Source organism: Thamnophis elegans, chromosome 8, assembly GCF_009769535.1.
Source record: "Thamnophis elegans isolate rThaEle1 chromosome 8, rThaEle1.pri, whole genome shotgun sequence".
Lineage (NCBI taxonomy): Eukaryota > Metazoa > Chordata > Lepidosauria > Squamata > Colubridae > Thamnophis > Thamnophis elegans.
This window is the reverse complement of record NC_045548.1, coordinates 18,196,800-18,218,099: the sequence shown is the minus strand read 5'-3', so window position 1 is coordinate 18,218,099 and position 21,300 is coordinate 18,196,800. Positions and strand designations below refer to the sequence as shown.

At 34.8% G+C, this 21,300-nt stretch overlaps 1 protein-coding gene across 1 annotated transcript; it reads right to left on the bottom strand.

The window, feature by feature from the left end:
• Positions 1-627: 627 nt before the first annotated feature.
• Positions 628-19,533, bottom strand: FBXO15 (F-box protein 15). The gene is made up of 10 exons (XM_032223054.1): positions 19,237-19,533; positions 15,936-16,043; positions 14,069-14,173; positions 12,807-13,052; positions 12,266-12,475; positions 11,145-11,274; positions 8,235-8,314; positions 5,049-5,194; positions 2,793-2,917; positions 628-2,251 (listed from the first exon to the last, which is right to left on the bottom strand). Exons 1-10 carry the CDS (start codon positions 19,398-19,400, stop codon positions 1,982-1,984), a joined length of 1,584 nt encoding a protein of 527 aa, XP_032078945.1. The 5' UTR covers positions 19,401-19,533; the 3' UTR covers positions 628-1,981.
• Positions 19,534-21,300: the final 1,767 nt, after the last annotated feature.

The window sequence follows — 21,300 nt, the reverse complement described above, 5'->3', positions numbered from 1 at the left end:
AGAATAATAGTGGCATGATACTGAAGTGTAGTGGCCAGGTGCTTTTTTCAAAAGCTGCAATTTGGATTATAGGTTTTGCTTCTATTTGGTCTAAGCAGCAAAAATCAAGATGAGGAACTTTACAGCAAGAGGTAAACTGGCTTATCAACTAACCAGATTTGTTCATAGGAATGACTTGTATAACTGGGAAAATGAAGCCCGTGTTGGAACTGTGAATAATTAAGATTGGGTTTCTCTGATAAGGTTGAATGTGAAATTTTACAGTGCTCCAGATCAATCAGTACGTGAGGTGGTCTCCACAAATGCAGAAAGTTTATCTTCCTGCTCTGCAGAGCTTCAGTATCTAGTGTTTAAAAGCAATTTTGCAATTTACAATTTGTCTTGCACTACAGATGAACTAAGTCAGCCTAATTCAACACTTGTTGTAAAATAGAATATAAATTGAGAGCAAACCCCACTCCCTATTAGCACTGATATTACCTAGTTTGATGAATGAAACCTCTCCAAGAAAACAACCAAGCTCAGATAGCACCCCTCATGTTGTAAGATTAGAATTCAACCACTCCTACTGATTTTTCACTAACTTATATGCAATATGATTCACCTTTTTAAAGTCTGTTTCTTAATTAACAATTAAAGCCTAAGGTATACTTCTCCGCCCTAAGCAAGATCATCCTTTCTCTTTCGACAGGGAATTACAGTGAAAACAACTGCTCTGTTGGGATTCCCAAAAGCAGTAGCTTTGAACATTTCTATTTTCATAAATCAAAGTTTAAAGGGTTGAACTAACCATACAAAGACCCAGGACCTTGTTTAGCTTCAGCCACAAAAACGTCCTAATGATTTTGAACTTTCTCTCTCAGCACAACCTACTTCATAAGGTTGTCATGATAAAGACAAACAGGAAAAGGAAATGGTGTGTGCTGTATCTTTTTGGTGTTGAAGTTATCTTTTTAGTTTAGTTTTTTTTAAGTCTGTAAGTTAACATAATGGAATGGGGGGAAGATAGAAGATAACATAGAAACTTGGTAAACGGAGAAATAAGGAACAAATTGACTTTTATATAATACATGTAGTCCCTGACTTTATGACAACTGGGACCAGAATTTCCATTGCTAAGCATGATGGTTGTTAAATGAGTCCCACATGATTTTAAAACCTTTTTTGCCATGGTTGTTAATTGTTAATTGAATCTTTCAGTCATTAAGTGCATTCTCCCACTTTGCTTATTGGAAGCCAGCTTTTCCTTCTCCACACTGTTATACAGCATATCTCACTTCTTTATGTGGAATATAACATAGAATGAGATTCCCTATGGTTTCAACGTCTGCTTCCATCAAACCTATTATCACACAATACACAAAGAGCTGAACTCCAATACAAAACAAAAGCTATAAATCTAACAAATAAATGTCATAGAAGAGAGATTTATATATAAACATACTCCCTCTATACATAATATAGCATTCAAAGTTTATTATATTTTGCTTCATAACCTTCTATAGGTATTATTTTCCAAATAAAATTTTCATAGGGAACCATTTCTTAAATTGTGTGCTATAAGGACAAATAGAACAATTGGTATTAGCTATTTTATCCAGCAATTAATTTTAAACTCTAAATGAATAAATCAGTATATACAGGCATACATACCAGAATACTTGGTTTGTTTAAACACAGTCATATTAATTTCCCTCATATGGCTTCAAAATCTAGAAATTTTCCCTAACACGTGTGTAATGTTTTTAATGCAATGTGGAATTTTTTCAAACAATAACTCAAAGAGAGAGCACCATTTATTTTACAACTATAAATAATCAAACTATAAGACTATCCCCAAAATAAAAGCTTTTCTTTTTAGTCAAACACAATGAAGAAAACCAATTTTTTTACAATGGGCATTTATAACACATATTTTAGGGAGAAAAATAATTAAAAAAAGAATTATTCTTAAGAAAATCAGTACTGCTAAAAAAAAAATTCAGTAATTTGTGCCAAAACGACTATTAACTTTCTGGGTGCTCAAATAAATGACTAGATTGACTATAAGGTACTCATTTGTTTCTTCCATCCATATTAATTCCATGTACACTTTTCCAGTTGAATCCTTATAATTCATACAATAACAAGGTCCCAGAAACTGATAGAGAGTATATTTTTTGACTGATAATTTCATGTCCACTGGAACACTAATGCACCAAAATGTTTTTTGTGAATCATCCAGAAGAGTCAGATCCATAATGAAACAATTCTGTAATACAGCAGAAAGAAAGAAAGAAAATCAGTCTTATTGTCTGTCATTTCCATTCCAATGAAGAATGTAAAATCCTTTCCATAAAATAACCTTTAGCAGTTGTAGAAAATAATCAAAAAAATATCATGCTAGCTTTAAAAAATCTTTGCAACAAAATTATCAGGGAATAAGACAGATATATATTTTTTATAATTATAATTGTTGATTATACAGGACAGTGAAAATGTGAGTCTTATATTCTAGATTAGTAGGAAGTAACATTTTTTTAAAGTAACTATTATCATTCTTATAATGGATTCTTATAATCCATCAAATTTGTATTTCAAATCTATTCTGTATCAGAAAAATTGTATTCAAAATAACTGTATATTGTGGATTGTTGTTTTTTTAGGGTAATTTTGTAGAACTATAACTTTTATATAGTGTATGATGCATTTATTTACAGTAAAAGTACTGTTTTATACAGTACATTAGCCACATTAAAACTTGTTTTATAAGCAGAATCAACTATTTCCACAATTCAGTAATTGCAAATTACCTTGATAATGCCTTCAAATGCATCTGTCCTCCAAAACAATCCAATGTTTCCATCAAGAGGAAGATGTTGAGCTTCCTTTTTGTAACTGATTACTGTAAGCCTGAGATATCCATTTCTAATATATTCTGAAAATAAATTAAAACATAATTATATCATGTCATGGCTAATAATGATATGTTGAAAGAATATGTCAATTCTTTTTGTCTTTGCTCAGTAAGATTTATGCTACCTATAAATGAATGAGGAATATTTCCTAGGTTACAGTCATGGTCCATTGGAAAATGGAATAAACAGAGATTACAATACTATCAAAGGCAATAACAGTTTTGTTACTTTAATTTTTTTTATTTAATGACTAGCACTTTAAGGTACTACCATATTCTGTTATATGACTTAACGTTCTTGGGCTACCTTGGCTACCAAACTTTTTTTTTAATGCCATTTCATTTTAATTGTAATATTCTAAATTATTTGTTAGCCCTTTGTACTACTTGTCTTTCGTGACACCTATAGATCAGTAAGCAAATGTTTTTGGAGAACAAATTGTACAGGAAATACCATGAATCAAACCCAGATTGTGGCCAAAAATATCTTTTGTTTGATTTTCAGCAGAGGAAGCATCATACAGATGAGAAATAATAGACAAACATAAATGTGTACCCTATCGTGAGATGCTAGAATTTTGTTGAGAAATACATTAAAAAATCAAGAACTGAAGCAGAATATAATTGCTAATGGTTTTGTTATTTACAGTTATTAGAAAGATTTCAGGTGGAGAAGAGTTTATGGTTTTGAACATTAGTTTAATTTTGAAATAGAATTGTGTAGAAATGAAGAGCATATAATTGTTAAAATGTATAAACTTACTGAAATTTTAAACAGAACAAGAAGTGAAAAAATGTATGACAAAGATTTGGTTATAATATACAGGTTGAACAGTGACAAATGTGTGGCTGAAACAACTGAAATTTGCACTGTTAAAATCTTAAAGATAATTTTTATAAAATGATGCATCATTGGTATATATAACCAAAGAAATTGTCTAGAATATATGAAGGCATTTCATTTTTTTCTCGGAAAAAAAGGAAGGGTATTTTATCATGTTTGGTAGATTTATAAAAGCTAGAAAATTTTGGATTCAAATACATACACTGATTTGGAGGATTTTAAAGATTAATATACAATTGAGATCAAGAGTCTGTATTTTAGAATTGATGAACAAACAATAAGGAAAAAATCATAGCATTTTGTTTTTGTACATGAGAACTGCAGCGAAATTATTGTATGCAGAACGACAGAAATATTCAAAATTACCCAGAATAGAGGAATGGTTGGTGAAGATGGGATTTGATGAAAAGGTCAGCTTGACTTCTTTGATTAAAGAAAATATACTATCTACATTTATTGCTGACTGGAAAACCCTTAAGGATTTTTGGCATAAAACAAGACAAAAGTGAATTTATGGTTTTATTATACAAATTATAGAACGAATAAAATCATGCTGTAACCTCAGAATAAGAGGTCAATTTATCATTTTACTTAAAACTACTGTAAACAAGAACAGAAGCCACTTCTTTGTATATTTTACTTTTTCTACATATGTTTACTTTTTCCCTTTCTTGCACTTTTAACTTTCTTTGATTTTTCTTATCTTACTTTTTAAATATATATAAAAGAAATGTCATTAATCAACTTCAATGTGAATACATATTCTTTTTTGTGCTCCTCTGCTGTACCTACTCAAAGCTTTAAGTGTCTTTGGCGGGCAATTACACTGAAGACTTTTAGAAGTTAAACTGAATGGTAATAATCATTATTCAAAAAATGTTTTCATAAATAAAGATTTGGCCTTGTACTTTCATAGCTGGCTGTAATAGAAATCATAAAATTCTTCAAAATTAATGCTAAGTTTTGTTAAAGATTTTGTATTTTCTTCTTCCTCATTTTCTTACATGCCATGTCTTTCTAGTTTGTAAGCTTTATCTCAGGAAAAAAATATTCTGTAAGTCAGGTAAACATTTAGACTGAAGACTACAATTAAATAAACAAGCACACTTTCATTTATTGGTTCACTGTATTTAACTCTGTTCTATACTGAAGTAGAAAAATCTAACAAAGAAAATTATTTATAAAAAAATACTGTATCTTTGCTGTAATGAGACTTATTGAGATTGCATGCTTATTCCTCTGAAAAGTAGTTTAAAAGCACTCCCCCCCCCCAAAGAAACATTAGCAAGTCTGCCGTTCAAGCAGTACCTTTTTTACAAAACAAACTGCGAAATGTACTACATATATAATTATTTCCTCTACTCTGTAAGTCAATATGCAGCTGATAGCCATGCAGGCCATACTCAGGATCAATATCATCTGGAATAGCCTTAATAGGGGCTTCATAATGTCTCCTGGAAAAAAATGGAGAAGATTGCATGTATAGGGCTTATAATGACTACATAAAATGTTAAATCATGAGCTTCACATGGGGAGAAGAGTTTTCAGTCCCATTTCTCAGATCTAGTTTCAGCTCTCAAATATTTTAATTTATATTGGGTTATCATCTGAGTATTCTTTAGCAATTAAACTATTAATTTAATATATAAAAATGAATCTCTTTGGGGGATTTAAAATATAACTAAAATTGTAAATGTCTTACTGTTTATACAATCTTATCTTATGATATGGTTGTGTAAACAGCTTATATAAACTCTTTATAAAATAGACTTTTGTGTTTCTTATTAACAATTGTTAAAACTTAGGTGGCAGGTGTTTGTTTATTTGAGTCTTAAAGTCCCAGATCACTTTAGTTTCTTCATTTTCTATTACTTTGTCTGTTTTATGATTCCACCAGATCTTTCTCACAGGCAAATGGTATTTCTTGCAGATATTCCTATCCTTGTTGCTAATTTGTCATGCTGTTGTTTATAATTCAGTCTATGTCATCTTCTTGTAGCAGCTAACCAGGTGATTCACTGTTTCTTCAGCTTCTTTGCAGAAGCAGGATTTGCTACCTGTTCCTGTCTTCTCAATTCTTTGTATGTATTTGTTCTCAATGATTGATCTTGTGCAGCGAGAATTAAACCTTCTGTCTTTCTTCAACTTTCCTGCTCTTACGCATTGTCAGATCATCTAGTTCAGGGGTGTCAAACTGACAGCCCGCGGGGCAGATGTGTCACATGCAGGCTATGCCCGCTCCGCAAATGGGGAAAAAAATCACAAAAGATCACATGATGGCAATGGGATGCCATGAGTTTGACACCCCTGATCTAGTTATTTGCTTTTCATGGTAGTTTTTTTATGTAATCGCCATGTAATATTTTATCTTGCCATGTCTGTTCTGTTCTTCATTTAGTCTTTCATGTAAGCCAATGTCATCTCTCCAGTACTCAGTAAGCCTTCCTGTTGTATTAGCATCTTCTTCACTGTCCTTCAGATATTCTTTCAATACCCTTTTTTTCTTCTTCAACTATCTGCTATATTTGGAACATTTCTATTTCCCTTGATAAGTAGAGCCTGTCAACACTGCTGTGTGGATGAAGTGCATGAGTCATTGTCATTGTTTTTCTTATCTTCCTATCCAGGGCTTTTAGTTCTGCTTGAACCCAGTCACTATTTCTAGCTGTGTATCTAATGACTGGAAATGCCCAGATGCTAATTGCCTCATTGGTATTTACTCTATTGAGTTTGAACTTTTAAGATATTCACTTTCATGGTGTATTCACTTCTAATCTTCCTCTTAATTTCAATGTTCTTGAAGTCAGTTTAAAGAATACCCAGGTATTTTTAGTGATTGTCTTCATCCAGACTCTTAGCAATAGCAATAGCAATAGCAGTTAGACTTATATACCGCTTCATAGGGCTTTCAGCCCTCTCTAAGCGGTTAACAGAGTCAGCATATTGCCCCCAACAACAATCCGGGTCCTCATGTTACCCACCTCGGAAGGATGGAAGGCTGAGTCAACCCTGAGCCGGTGAGATTTGAACAGCCGAACTGCAGAACTGTAGTCAGCTAAGTAGCCTGCAGTGCTGCATTTAACCACTGCGCCACCTCGGCTCTAGTTATTCATGTTATTTCTATTATATAGTTATATATATTATATGGTTATTCATGTTATAACTCTTCATGTTATTTCTAGGCTTATTGATTCCTTTAGTTTTTACAAACTCTATTGCTATTTATATTTCTGATGATGTTTTTTCATAAAGCTTCAAATCATCCATGTAAAGAGGGTGGGACAGCCTGACATGTTTTTGATGCTTGATATCTATGGTCTGACTTATTGAGTATTGGTGACAGAAGAATCAGTGCAATGACAAACAGTAGCACTGATAGTAAGACTCTGAAAGATTGCTTCATTGATATTAACTGTTTCCAGTTGATCATCATTGATTAGAAACTGTCTTATTATGCCAATTATTATTATTATTATACAATTGTATCACAGCGGCCAGTTGTTTCGCCGGATTTGGCATTGGTTACTAGTCGGGCCCCACCCAGGGGCCTAGGACGTCGTAACGTATTTTCGTAATATGCGTGCAGATCCAAGCAGTGCGGCTTTTTGCATTTGACTGATGGTGATTTTGTCAATTTTTAACTGTTTTAAATGTAATTCCAGTGCTTTTGGAATAGCACCCAGTGTGCCAATTACCACTGGAATTATCACTGCTGGTTTGTGCCATAGTCGTTGAATTTCGATTTTTAAGTCCTGGTATCTTGCGATTTTTTCATGTGATACCAGGACTTATTATTATTATTATTATTATTATTATTATTATTATTATACAATTGTATCACAGCGGCCAGTTGTTTCGCCGGATTTGGCATTGGTTACTAGTCGGGCCCCACCCAGGGGCCTAGGACGTCGTAACATATTTTTGTAATACGAAATATTACGTAAATTCGTAATAATAATAATTATTATTATTATTATTATTATTATTATTATTATTATTATGAAGTCATATCTAGTTTTGCTTCTCACAACTTAGGATGACTTCACTAGTTACATTAACATCAGCTGAACAAATTTATTTGTTGTCCCACAATATACGTATATAGATATACATCCAGAAAAGAATACAAAAAAACAATTGTTCCTTCAAAGAGTAGCATAGCTACTCCAGATTAACACAATCTGAGAAAACCAAGTGGGATCTTAACCTAGCTTTTTTATATTACCACAAAAATACTTTAAGCCTTTGTTTTACATCTAGATACACTTTTTACTCCCATAATATTCCTCTCTACAAAGGTACAAATCTGCTGCTCTAATTTTCTCCAGCCAACAATATCCAAGAAGAGAACTAGTATGATGCTCTTCCAAACACTTGGAAAAGTGATATTACTAAAACAAATATTATTTTTCTTAGAACACATCTTTCTTTTCAGTTTTGAGAAGGATCTCAGATATGAGCATCTCTGTTAAAACAACTAAAATAAGTACTTACATTGTAGCAGAACCAAAAGTGCTTCTTTCAATGAGCTGGTGGTAATGAAGACTTGCCATAACAAAAGCAATCTCACCTTTCTACAAAATAATTACAAATAGCATACCTTTCAAGATTAAAGTATTTACCTTTCTTTAAGGTCTTTGATAAGTAAAATCCTTTTAAGACAACATAAAGGTATTTTAGTTCTAGTGTGATCACAATCTATTTCTGATGTTTTTTTTAAATTATACAACTACAGTATTAAAATAAGAGTTTGCAGAGACTACATCATCATTTTAATGATCAGAAGCAAAGTTCCAAAAATAAGCCAGTTTAGTCCAAGTTATTCCATATATAATCAGATTCCACTTGAACCTGGAGTATAATGAGATTCGAAAAAGTCAGGCTCTGTTGCTCATAGTTTTCAAAAGGATTCAATGAATTTTTCAGCAATATAGAGTTTACGGCAACTGTTTCATCAGCTGAAACAGGTACAGGGATTTTTGAGCTACTCACCTGTATAAATTATTTAAAGTGTTGTTTGGAACTGCAAAAGCTCCTTTTCCAGGAATTACCTATTCCACATTTTAGTCAGAGATGATAATTCCTCTTCCTGAATGCAGTAGGGCCAAATATCATGGTTGTGGTGGCAATGAATGGACTAAACTTTTCCATAAATTAAAGTTAGCTCATACAGCTCAGAGACTATTTAAGACAAGAGATTGGACAACAAGATAATGACATGGAGAATTTACTTAACTAAGGATATTCCTTACCCTGATATAACTAGAAATCCAAAATTTTGAGAGGGACTAATATGATTTGATTGTATCACTATCTCAAAGTTCACAATGATTTGAACCAGATCTTTTCATCACTAAATCAAATTTTACCCCACCTGGCTGTGGTATTTTAAATAAAATGTCAAAGTTTTATTTTTGGTGGAGCCATCAGAAATATAAATTATAGCAAATCAAAGCTGAAAAGTAACAAATAAGAGTCAGAGCTCTGTGGATGCCTACATATATGATTTTGAAGTTATGAAAATCTTTTCTAAAATTGGTGTGCTTCATCTCAAAATATTGGTTTTGCCTGAATCTGAATTTTTGTACAAAAAGAAAAATCCTATGAAAGAGAAACAGAAACCACTTTAAAATGATTAATTACTATCTATAAAGAAAAATCAAAATGATAAATACTAATTTTTGCGATAATTTCCTACTTCTTCTTTAATCTAAATCATACTAAAAATATGAAGTTGTATTCATTATTCTATAATTCCAAAGCAACACAAGAGGAGTGAGCAAGTTTATCAATTTTCAATATAAATAATAATTTAAGATTGTCACTGTATTGCAGTGTATCTCCCAGGACCAAAACATAGAAGTGTCCAAATGCTAATATAATGTTAAATTTATCAGTTTATTATCAATTACTTAGATAATTGAATATTCTATTTCATCAAATTTCTACTCCCATTACAATTCAGTTATCACTTTCCTCTGCTACATTCCTCACATATTTCATATAGAAGAATCTTAACTTGGCCAGAATTAGTAAATTACTTATAAAGCCAACAGCTGGTAGATCTGTATCTCCATAAAAAGTGACTTTTATATGTTCTGATACAGAAATTGAACTGGTTTCATGTGTACAGCTATAATGCCTTCAATGCAACAAATTCATAACATCAATTATTAAATGTTAATTGTTCAACTGAGCAGTCTGTTGTTTTTTCCTAGGTTATCACATTTTCAATAAGTTTTCTAAATTTTTAACACAAGCCAGATCACAAATGAATAGATCTTTTTAGCTGAAAAAGTATCACACAAAACAGAAGTTTGTTTTGCATTCATTCTGATATATAGAATTTCATCCCTATTCATAAGAGGCTGAAAAATAAAAGAAACACAGAAGCAGGAATATTTAATCAAGAAATAACTATCTCCAGAATGGAAGTTTACTTGGATGTAAATTAGAGTCTCACCAGGCTCAAGGTTGACTCAGCTTTCTATCCTTCCAAGGTGGATAAAATGAAGACCCAGATTGTTAGGGGCAATATGCTGACTTTGTAAACCGCTTAGAGAGGGCACAGTGAAGCGGTATATAATAGCAATAGCAGTAGACTTATATACCGCTTCATAGGCCTTTCAGGCCTCTCTAAGCGGTTTACAGAGAGTCAGCATATTGCCCCCAACAATCTGGGTCCTCATTTTACCCACCTCGGAAGGATGGAAGGCTGAGTCAACCCTGAGCCGGTGAGATTTGAACCGCTGAACTGCTGATCTAGCAGTAGCCTGCAGTGCTGCATTTAACCACTGCGCCACCTTGGCTCAATATAATATAAGTCTAAGTGCTATTGCTATTACTATTCTGATCAATCCACAATAATCCCAATATTTATTTTACATCATTTCTACACCATATCAATTAACTGATATTAATTAATTTAATTAATTAAAACATCAAAAACATGAACTCAATAAATGTATGGCAATAGCATCCCTAAAAATTACGTCCAAAGACCCATCAAATGAGGATTGATTTTACTTTTCTTCTAAATGTTAACAGAAATTGTATTTCTATTTGTGGCAAACCACAGAGAAGGTGAATGTCCAGATCCTTACCCCTTTAGCTTCATTGGAGGAGAGGTACACAGCATGACTCCCTTACTACCTAAACAAAGTCTACAAATGTATATAAACTCTTCCAAGGAATAAAGCAAGAACTAAATCACTGCTAATCAGCAAAACTAAATAATTAGTCTTATGGTAATTTTAAAAAATAGAACAAGTCAGCAAATATTAGCACAAACAGTTCTGTCATACAACATTTGCTACATTAACATACCAATTTTAATTGCTATGCATAAGCAGTAAAAACAAATATTTCCCCCAAAAAAGTTATTCATTGAAAAAACAATCTTACCTTCCAAAGACCCAGCATGAACCCTTGGTCAAAATGGTAGAGTTCAACAAGTGCATCACAACCAATCATTTTTGCATTTTCAGTCATGTTAGCCACCTTGTATTCAGAAACTAAAGAACGTTGCCATGGGCTTTAAGGATATTAAGTTAGTTAAACACAAAACGCGCAGTTAGTAATTGAAGTTCAACAATATTTCAACTTTTTAATGTGCAATTACTAGCAATAACGTAAACTAAAAGGAGTTGCAAATCCACTGATTTTCAATTAGTTTATAAGACAGGACTATATATTTATTTCTTTACATCCCACCCTCATACCATTCAAGGTGACATACATAACATTCTCTCTCTTTCCATTTTCTAACACAACCATCTTAGGTGATAATGTTGGGCTGAGAGAGAGTAACTGCTCCATAATCGACCTGAGAATTTCTGAAGCTGAGGATAAACTATTCTAATCACTGTTAATCCAACCCTTCTCCAATTCTCCCAAGAGCTTTTTATTAAGGGGCTATTATGGAATGGAAATTAACTTTCTTGTAATTTAAGGTGAGCAGTCTCTCACATCTTTATAAATAGATGTATCTCAACAGTACACTGTCCCAATAGTAAGACAAGAAACACACCAAATCAATAGAACAGAACATTTGTAGCTCAGGTTTCAACAATGGAGTCTTTCGTGCTCACTGAGCTTAGTGGTTTTCTTGCAGATGTTTCATTATCTAACTAGGTAACTTCATTAGGGCTAGAAGACCTTCTATTTCTGATGATATTACAGGTAATGAAAAGTCTTCAAAAAACAACCAGAGTGCACAAAGGATCCCCCAACATACAGAAATTGGTCATTAATAATACTTCCTTGGATCTAGAAGGAATCATATTTCTGTCATATGATGCTGCATATGCACATCTTTTTGCTTCCCCTTTTTCTGCCCTAGCCAAAAATAGCAATCATGATGTTAAACAGTCTTAAATAGCATTCCGTGGATTTCCAATCTGATCGCTACTTTCACTATTGTGTTGTTCATATAAGTTAAAATGCATCTACAGCATATTACACTAATAAATTAAAATTATACGGACAAAGATATAACTTAAAGAACAACTTTTAAATTAACTTACCCATTATTATTATGTACTTTATCCTCACCCAAAAGTACTGGGGTCACTCCAAATAACTGCAAAGTTGACAAGGTATCTAAGGGAGGCCATTTTTTATTATACCAATATACAGTAACAGACGTTTCATTAAAAGAAATGTCAGCCTGATCCATTTCATGTTCCTTTCCATTTTGATCCTTTAATAAGATTACCCATCTCAGAGCAGAGATTCTGTGATTGGAAAGGAAAAAGAAGTGTTGAAGGCTTTATACCATCCCTTTAATAAAGAAATAGCTTATCCAAATGTTTAACAATTACCACTATGTTTAATATATATACATTATTTCCCCACCAAGATAGGCTCTTTTCAACAAGATTTACATATATCTAATCATCTATATTATTCAACTGTTGGAATTTGTACTTCCGATCTTACAACTAAATATTAATCAGAAATAAATATCTTTCACATGTTCCCCTAATTAACAGAAATTTATAAATAAAATATAAAGCTTTTAAATGTAACCTTTTATTAAAATCTTATGTGATTAACACTTCTTACTTGATAGCTTCTTTGGTTTTAAGTGGAAGACCAGTGTAAGTGTTAATTGGCTTAAGAAGCTGAATTACACTGGATCTTTGAGCAGCTATTTTTTTCATAAAGTACTCTCTTTTCCAGCATCTTGACTTGGCATCTTGCAATTCCGGAAAGCTCAGAGATGTGCAGTCTTTTTCCTGGTCAGATTTAGTTCTCCATACTTTTCTTTTAGGTAGAAAAGACTTAGAGTATATTTTGAACCAGATAACACTATTGAAAACACACATACAAACATAAATACTATGACAGTTATCAAAATCATTACATAACAAAACTTAAAAATAAGTTAATATTCAGATATACATTCCAGTGATAAATTACTAACAGGATTCAATCATATATTTAAATTTAATGTAGGGAAGATCTCCTTTAAGGCTGTGGGTGGGACAAATCCAGTGATATGCTGGAACTGGTTTACACCTACATATAAGAGCTAATTCCAACTTTATGGAATTTCACAAACTGATTGATAGCAGAGGTGAGTCTTCCTATCTAGTATACTAATAAGCTGTCCTATGGCTAGCAACAAGGTTACAATAATGAGCCAGCTGAGCTACATTAAGAATCCAGGTAATTCTTAAACATTTACCACTATGATACTTTACAAATCCATGTTTTAATTAAACCAATGGCAACAATGTCACTAATAACAATGAGCCAACACTTTTATAAGTATAGCCAATTTCATAATTTCAACTTCTTAGATTTTTTGGTAAGTGCTGAAAAATTAAATACAATTTTCGAAAGATTTTATATTAACTAATCAATTTTTATCAATTTCTAGAAAAAAATCAATATAGCAAGTTGCTCTTCATACTTTAAAAAATACTTCAAATCTACAAAAACTGCCTTAGTGAAAATAAGATGTTACTGTTTGCAAAAAGACTACTAATGTATATAAAATAACTACAGAACCTCATATGCATATGTTGTTGTATTTATTTACAGTATCATGTTTAATCAAAATGGTCCTCACTGCAGTGAATGCGAAATAATATATAGTTTAAGACATTACACAATCAATTTTTGTTCATATAAACATTAGACAACTTGATTGGATAATGTCTTGAGTTATATATTCTTCTTCATTGCACTGAAACAGTGAAACCCTTTCTTTTTCCCTTATACATATTTCAAAGATTTTTATATTTTACATTATACTGATGTATACTGATTATACATTATGTATACATTATGTAGTAGCCATAGCCCATGCTATACCTTACTTGTCATTGGATAGATCATAAAAAAGCTTGCTCACACAGCCAATACACAGTAGAGATGCAACATCTAAGTAGGATAATATTTTCAGAAGTATTTCTGACGGTATGCTGCAGAAATGAACATGAGAAAATAATGTAGTAATTTGAGTAAAAATAATAGCCAGGAATATGTATTTTAAGGAATGTAATTTACAAATAAAATTGAAGATTCACATTACAACTTCATTAAATCAAACTAAAAATCTCAAAACCCACTAAGTCACCTACAAACATAAACTGAAGAAAACAGTTCTTCAAAGCATAGAAAACATCTTATGCTCACGATATAAATTACAATATGTAATTTTGAATCATCTATTTAAGGGGCCTTTCTTTCAGCTTTCATAGATTATATCCACAAAGGCTTTGTACAAAGATTATTGAATGATATTTTAACAATGATTGTAATAAAGAAAAATAGTTGGTAGGAACCTTGGAAAACACTGCATATGAGACCTGACCAAATTTCACTATACATATATAATGCAAATATTCATATAATACGATATTATATAAACAGGTACACTTCTTTACTTCTGGCTAAGTATTATCAAGATGCTTCCTTCAAATATCTCAAGTTGAAATCAAATATCTCATGCTACTAAAGCCATGAACAGAAAAATATTCTGCATTTTGAAATTATTCTGAAAAATCACTATAATTGTATGCTATATAACAGTGATGGCTAATCTTTTTCTAAAGGCGTGTGAAAACTGTGCATGCATGTTATTGCGTGTGCGCTCCACCAACCTACATATGTGCATGTACGTGCGACCATACACACACGGGGGGGGGAGTTTTCACCCTCCCAGACTCCAGAGGCTTTCCTGAACCCTGGGGAGGGTGAAAACGGCCTCCCCGGACCCCCGGGGGCCCTCTGGAAGGTGGAAATCGATCATTCGGCCCATTAGGCTTCTTTTTCACCCTCCCCAGGCTCCGGAGGCTTTCCTGAAATCCTGGGGAAGTCAAAAAACAGCCCAACAAGCCAAGGGGAAGTTTGGGAACAAACTTCTAGTTGGCCCATTGGGCCTGTTTTTTGACCTCTCTAAGCTCCCCAGGCTTTCCTGAAGCCTGGGTAGGGCGAAAACGGCCTCCCCCGGCCCACCGGAAGGCCAAAAATCAGCTGAGGGCTGCCGTGCTGGCAAATATGGCTCCATGTGCCACCTGTGGCACATGTGCCATAGGTTTGCCATCACGGCTATATAAAAAGTGTAATGCAATTTCCCATTTTATACCAAATAATGGTCCTAAAATAAAGAATATTTCAATTCTACTAGCTATATTAATTATTATTTATATTACATCCTATTAATTACAATTGGCATTCTTCCTTTGGATTGAATCAGTTTTGTTTATGGGACAATTTGTCAGTTTAAATCATCCACAATTATTCAAAATTCATCAAAAATAGAATCTTCTACCTTGAAAAAAGATAAATTAAAGATTCTTTCACCGAAACTAAAGCCAAATATTCTATAGTAAATATCAAGAGTTATTGATGAGTTAATGCCTTAAAAACTGATGTAATAAAAATACTGATGCTGCATTTGACATTTTCCTTCTTCTATGATAGAGTTCATGCATTGCACCAAGTCATAAATGAAGCTTTGTTCAGTTTTGGCTTTGTATATAGCTTGTTCGTAAGTCTTGTTTTACCATGTTATGTGCCATATAAATTCAATCAATATGGTTTAATGGTATGCACAACCAGACCATCAAAATTATGATAATTATATCTTGGTTTACTTTTATGAAAGAATATAACAAATGAGATTTACATATCTGAGTGAATATTTTTCAGTTACTGCTGTAAAGTAAAAATGCATCTTACCTATCAAAATGTATTACAGATTTTGATTTATTTGGCTTTCTAAATTGCCAACTGCATATCTCTTTCATTTTCGAAAGCTGCATTATTGATGAGTATTCTGACTCAGCACTAGAAAAACAAACAAATACTTAATTTTAAAACTATTCTGACTCAAGTACTGTATAAATACTTACTATGCTTTGAAAAAATATTGGTAGGCTACTGCACATTTGAAAGACCCAAACAGGAACTCTCTTCCTTTGCCAATAACTTAGTCAAGCTTTCCCTACAGAATTATAAACGGTGGATAATTACTAGTTCTATGTGTTACATTGCCATTAAAAGTGAATAAAGGAAAAACCAAAAGAACATACTGTAGCAGTCCCTTATACAAAACATTGCTCATTTAAGGAACACAAAGTATATAAAACTGGAGACTCATTATGCTAAACAATAATATATTTCTTAAATTAATATGCCAATCATCTCACTATTGAGCAACTCTGGGTAACAATATAATTTATTTTGAATATAACTAAATTGAAATTAATGTTTTACTGAATAGTAAATACTGAATAAAATGCCCACTGGGGAAGCTGGATTCGCTTAACCACCATAGTGATTCACTTAATGACTGCTGTAAAAATTGTAGAAATCTGATCCGACTCAATTGACAACAGTCGAGTGGTCCTAAGTTGAGGATTACCTGTATGCAGTTCAACCATAGCTAAAGCAACCATGATTAATACCACATATGAATCCAATTGTACCAAATTCAGGTTTGTCTTGTCATAAACTTAACATTTAAGACATGAGACATCCCTCTGGAATGACCTCCCTGTGGAGATCCGGACCCTCACTACCCTCCCGGCCTTCCGCAAAGCCACCAAGTCCTGGCTGCTCCAGCAGGCCGGGGGGCTTGTGAAACACCCAGCCCCACAGAAACTGTGAATGTTGCGTTTTTTAAAGTGTTGTCTTTGTCTAGTTATTTCCCCTTCCCTTGTCTATTGTGAGCCGCCCGGAGTCCTTCGGGAGTGGGCGGCATACAAGACAAATAAATACAAATACAAATACGAGAAATTTATTAAATCAGGATAAATTTCTTATTTGCTACATGGCTAACTTTTCATTTTAACTTATTTTTTCAAATGGTGCTGGTATCTGTCAACCCTTGTACATTAATCTAAATGTAATAATAGATTTATAATTTTAAAATGACATTTAAACATTATTCAAGAATTTAATTTTCTAAACCAGATAGGAAATATAACTGGATGAGCTAATTCTGCTAATTTCCGTTCTCTCCTTTCACTAACCTGTCTCTTGTACTAATCATGTTGATGTATTATGTTTTTCTTTCTCCTTGTTTATTTTTCAATTATTTTACTTTTGCTTTGTTTAAACTTCCTTTTTATTTGTTTTTTATGGATGTGAAGTAGAGAGTAGAGAAGCCCCATGGCGAGACAGGCAAATAATTTTAATATTAATAACTCCATCAAACAGATAGGATATCTGCCTATCTCAGCTTCATGGACTTAATAACTAGATAAAAATGCCAAAATGGAACATTTGACTCACTGTGCAACAAACCATAATAATAATAATTCTATTTTATTGGAAGGCTAACAGAATCTTCCAAGACTGAAGATACAATTTCCTGTCTCCATTTTTAATCACCTAATCAATTTCCATCTCTGGCCATTAAATGAGGGGACTCCTTCCTCTTTTCCCCTTTTCTGGAGGTCATTTCCACCTACTTTTACATTTATCCTTACAATGCTGATAACTCTCCTGGTTACTTACTCTGTCCTTTTTTATTCTTAAAAAAAAAATACAATTAAATCTTTAAAATTGCAGCACACCAGTTTCCAGTAGGGCAACCCTGCTAGCATAGTTACTTTTACAGTAAAGGTTTTCCATTAATTGCTAGTAAGTGTGTATCCCCAATTCAAAATGAAGATTATTACTTTTAGAGTTCTAAATAGTACAGCACTAGAATATAGCAATCAACACCTCACCGCAGCCAAATTTGTTTGTTTGATGCATTCATCTAGAGCAGGGGTGTCACACTTGCAGCCCGTGGGCCAGATGTGCCACACGCTGGCCATGCCCGTGCCTGGTTTAGCAAAGGGGTAAAAGTCATGATACATCATTTGACGATTCCGTGACAACGCGAGTTTGACACCCCTGATCTAGAGAAAGCCTGCTCAAACTCACCACTCCTTAGGAGATGCATGGAGAGAGGACCAGAGGGCAGGGCTTCTCAATAGTGGCTCCCATTCTATGGAATACATTCCATACACTCTACACATGCTCCCCCCACTGTGACTGTGCGCTTCCACATCAAATTGTTCATAATTGCACTGTGACCGGTTATAAGTTGAGGGCATATACTGGTCCAGTATCTGATTTTTTTTCTCCAGCTAAACGATGCCATGCTTCAATGGTCAATTTGACTAGACTTTGGTCTCTGAATATAGATCTTTTTAACATTCATATTTTTCTGTGTTTTTAATCTAGGTGAAATGTAAATGAGGACCCAGATTGTTGGAGGCAATATGCTCACCCTGTAAACCTTAGAGAGGGCTGTAAAGCAGTATATAAGTCTAAGTGCTATTGCCAATACATGTTTGCAAGCCCGTGTACACTATGACACACACTAAATAAATATGAAATATATATTTTTCTCCAAAAGTATATTCAGACCTTATTTTCTTGATATTTCAAGGTGGAAAAAAAGACCTAAAATAGCTTTATTCCCATAAGATTTTGGACCTAGCTGATTCGTTAATATTGAATTTATTTCTGGTTCCAGAAGTAGTTTTTAATTTATATATCTTCTTTTGTGTGCAGGAGACAACCACAGAGGCTTCAGAACGGGTTCAGGCTATATAGTTACATATTTTAGAGGCCAATCTCGGGGACAACCATAGTTTACGTTTCTGGCAGTTTATACCCTTACACAACCAATAAAAGAAGAAAGCCACGAATGGAACCCAGGATCACAGCAATCCAGCGGTTTAAAACTAGCCACAAGCAGAAACTTGAGAGATGAAGTTCTCCACAGGGACGCCAAGAATTAAGGCGGCAATCCTCCACTAACCCAACCGCTCCTATACAGATAGAGACTGTGTAAGTCTCTTTAACAGAGGCCCACGAAAGGTGGGCAAATTGGCGACGCCTGTGGGCGACGGGAGACCTTTTCACAGGGACCGGGAGGCAAGAGCCACAGCGAGCAGCCTAAACGTTGCTCCGCGGTCAAGACCGCCTCTTCAACTCGGCTTGCCCCGCCACCCGTCAGAACAAGCGCATTCGGGGTTACCCGTCTCCCGCTGAAGAAGTGACCGCCATGGAACTATCTCCGGCGGGCAGGATAAAGAGAGGCGGCGGTGAGGCGCCAATTCCCCGCCGAGCCTCGGCGGCAACCGACGAGCGCAGGAAGCCTAAGCTGTGCTGCCTCAGAATCCAACCGCGTCCGGTTGCCATAGAGACGGGCCTGCGGGAGGCAAGCCTTGGAAACCGACGGGGTCGAAAGTGCACCGGCCTCTTCGTGGCCGGGATCTCAAGCCCAAACTTTTCGTCAACTCCCGGACGCGCTTTGCCTGGGAGGCGCTGGCTTTCCCGGCTTGCTTTTGGCCCTGTGGACAAGGGGCGTGGCGAGCAGGCCAAATGGGAAAGGAGCACACGTGATTTTCTTTCTTAAATTTCCACGCTGCTCCCTGCTCGCTCTCCCGATTTCCCGTTTAATTCTGAAGATTTGCACTGCAGCCACAAAGGCAGAGTGCTTCTAGCAGAAGGGGGCCGGGGGGGGGGGGATCAGTAGGATCAGTGCATCGTTCTTAATACAGGTAGTCCTCGATTTTACAACGGTTCTTTTAGTTACCCCCCCCCCCCCATACACACAAAGTTACAAGGGCACTGGAAAAAATGATTTATGACTGTTTTTCACAGTTTACTACCTTTGTAGTATGCTAGTGTGATCAAAATCCAGATGCTTGGCAACTGGTTCATACTTAGGACTGTTGCTGTGTCCCAAGGTCGTGATCATAGCAATAGCTTTTAGACTTATATACCGCTTCATAGGGCTTTCAGCCCTCTCTAAGCGGTTTACAGAGTCAGCCTATTGCCCCCAACAACAATCCGGGTCCTCATTTTACCCACCTCGGAAGGATGGAAGGCTGAGTCAACCCTGAGCCGGTGAGATTTGAACAGCCGAACTGCAGAACTGCAGTCAGCTGAAGTAGCCTGCAGTGCTGCATTTAACCACTGCGCCACCTTGCATCTTTTGCAACCTTCTGACAAAGACAACAGGGAAGCCAGATACACTTAACAATCAGGTTACTAACTTAGCAACTGCAGTGATTCACTTAACAACTGTGGCAGGAAAGGTGAAACAGGGTGAAACTCACTGAATAAATGTTTCACTTAACAACATTAATATTTGGGCTCGTTTGGGGGCCTAAGTCAAGGGCTCCATGTACTGTGATGTTCTGCATCATTCCTCAAATATTTATTTGCTAACCCTATTGCCTATGCCTATCCGCCAAACATGCAATGTATATGCCCTGGCCTGGTAGCATCTTCAGCAGTGCTCCAAGTCCTCCGCCAAGAATGTTGCTTTCTGTTCATCCCAATTCTCTAGAGATCCAGCCTGATTGGTCTTCCTCCCCAATGCTGAGTTAAAAAATTATGTTCAATTTGTCCTTCAGCTGACAGAAATTATACTAGTATAAAATGTACTTCCTGGGTGCTGATGCCCACTTCTTGTTCTCAGTCACTGACTTAACAGTAATGAGTAAGTTGAGCAGATTTTATATATCTTGAGTCTGTCCTTGATTGGAATAAGTGAAAAACCACTACAGACACTCCTTACAACCACAGTTGAGACCAAAATTTATGTTGCTGAGGGGTTTGTTAACAGAATTTTACCCCTTTTTACAACATTTAACAGTTCTTGAGTGAATCATTGCAGCTATTAACTTAGTAACATGGTTGTTAAGTGAATCTGGCTTCCCCATTGACTTTGCTAGTCAGAAGGTCACAAAAGGTAATCACATGACGCCAAGATACTACAACAGTCATAAATATGTGTCAGTTGCCAAGCATGTGAATTTTGATCACGTAACCATGGGAATGCTGCAATGGTGGTAAGGGTGAGAAATGGTCCTGTCACATTTTTCAGAACCATTGTAACTTCAAACAGTCACTAAATGAACTGTTATAAGTCGAGGACTACCTATATTCCCACATTTCTTAACATCAGCAACTTTAAGATGTGTGCACTTCAACTCCTAGAATTCCCCAGCCACCAGTTCTGGGAGCTGAAATCCATACATCTTAAAAGTTACTGAGGTTAAGAAATAGCAATAGCAGTTAGACTTATATA

What these genes read in the sequence shown, in the direction of transcription:
- FBXO15 (XM_032223054.1), bottom strand. Translation starts at nt 19,400, where the DNA reads ATGGCAACCGGACGCGGTTGGATTCTGAGGCAGCACAGCTTAGGCTTC. An exon ending in ACTTTTGGTTCTGCTACAAT is followed by an intron (nt 5,195 to 8,234) that starts GTAAGTACTTAT and finishes ATTTTTTTCCAG; the next exon opens with GAGACATTATGAAGCCCCTA. An exon ending in CAGTTTGTTTTGTAAAAAAG is followed by an intron (nt 2,918 to 5,048) that starts GTACTGCTTGAA and finishes ATTTATTTTCAG; the next exon opens with AATATATTAGAAATGGATAT.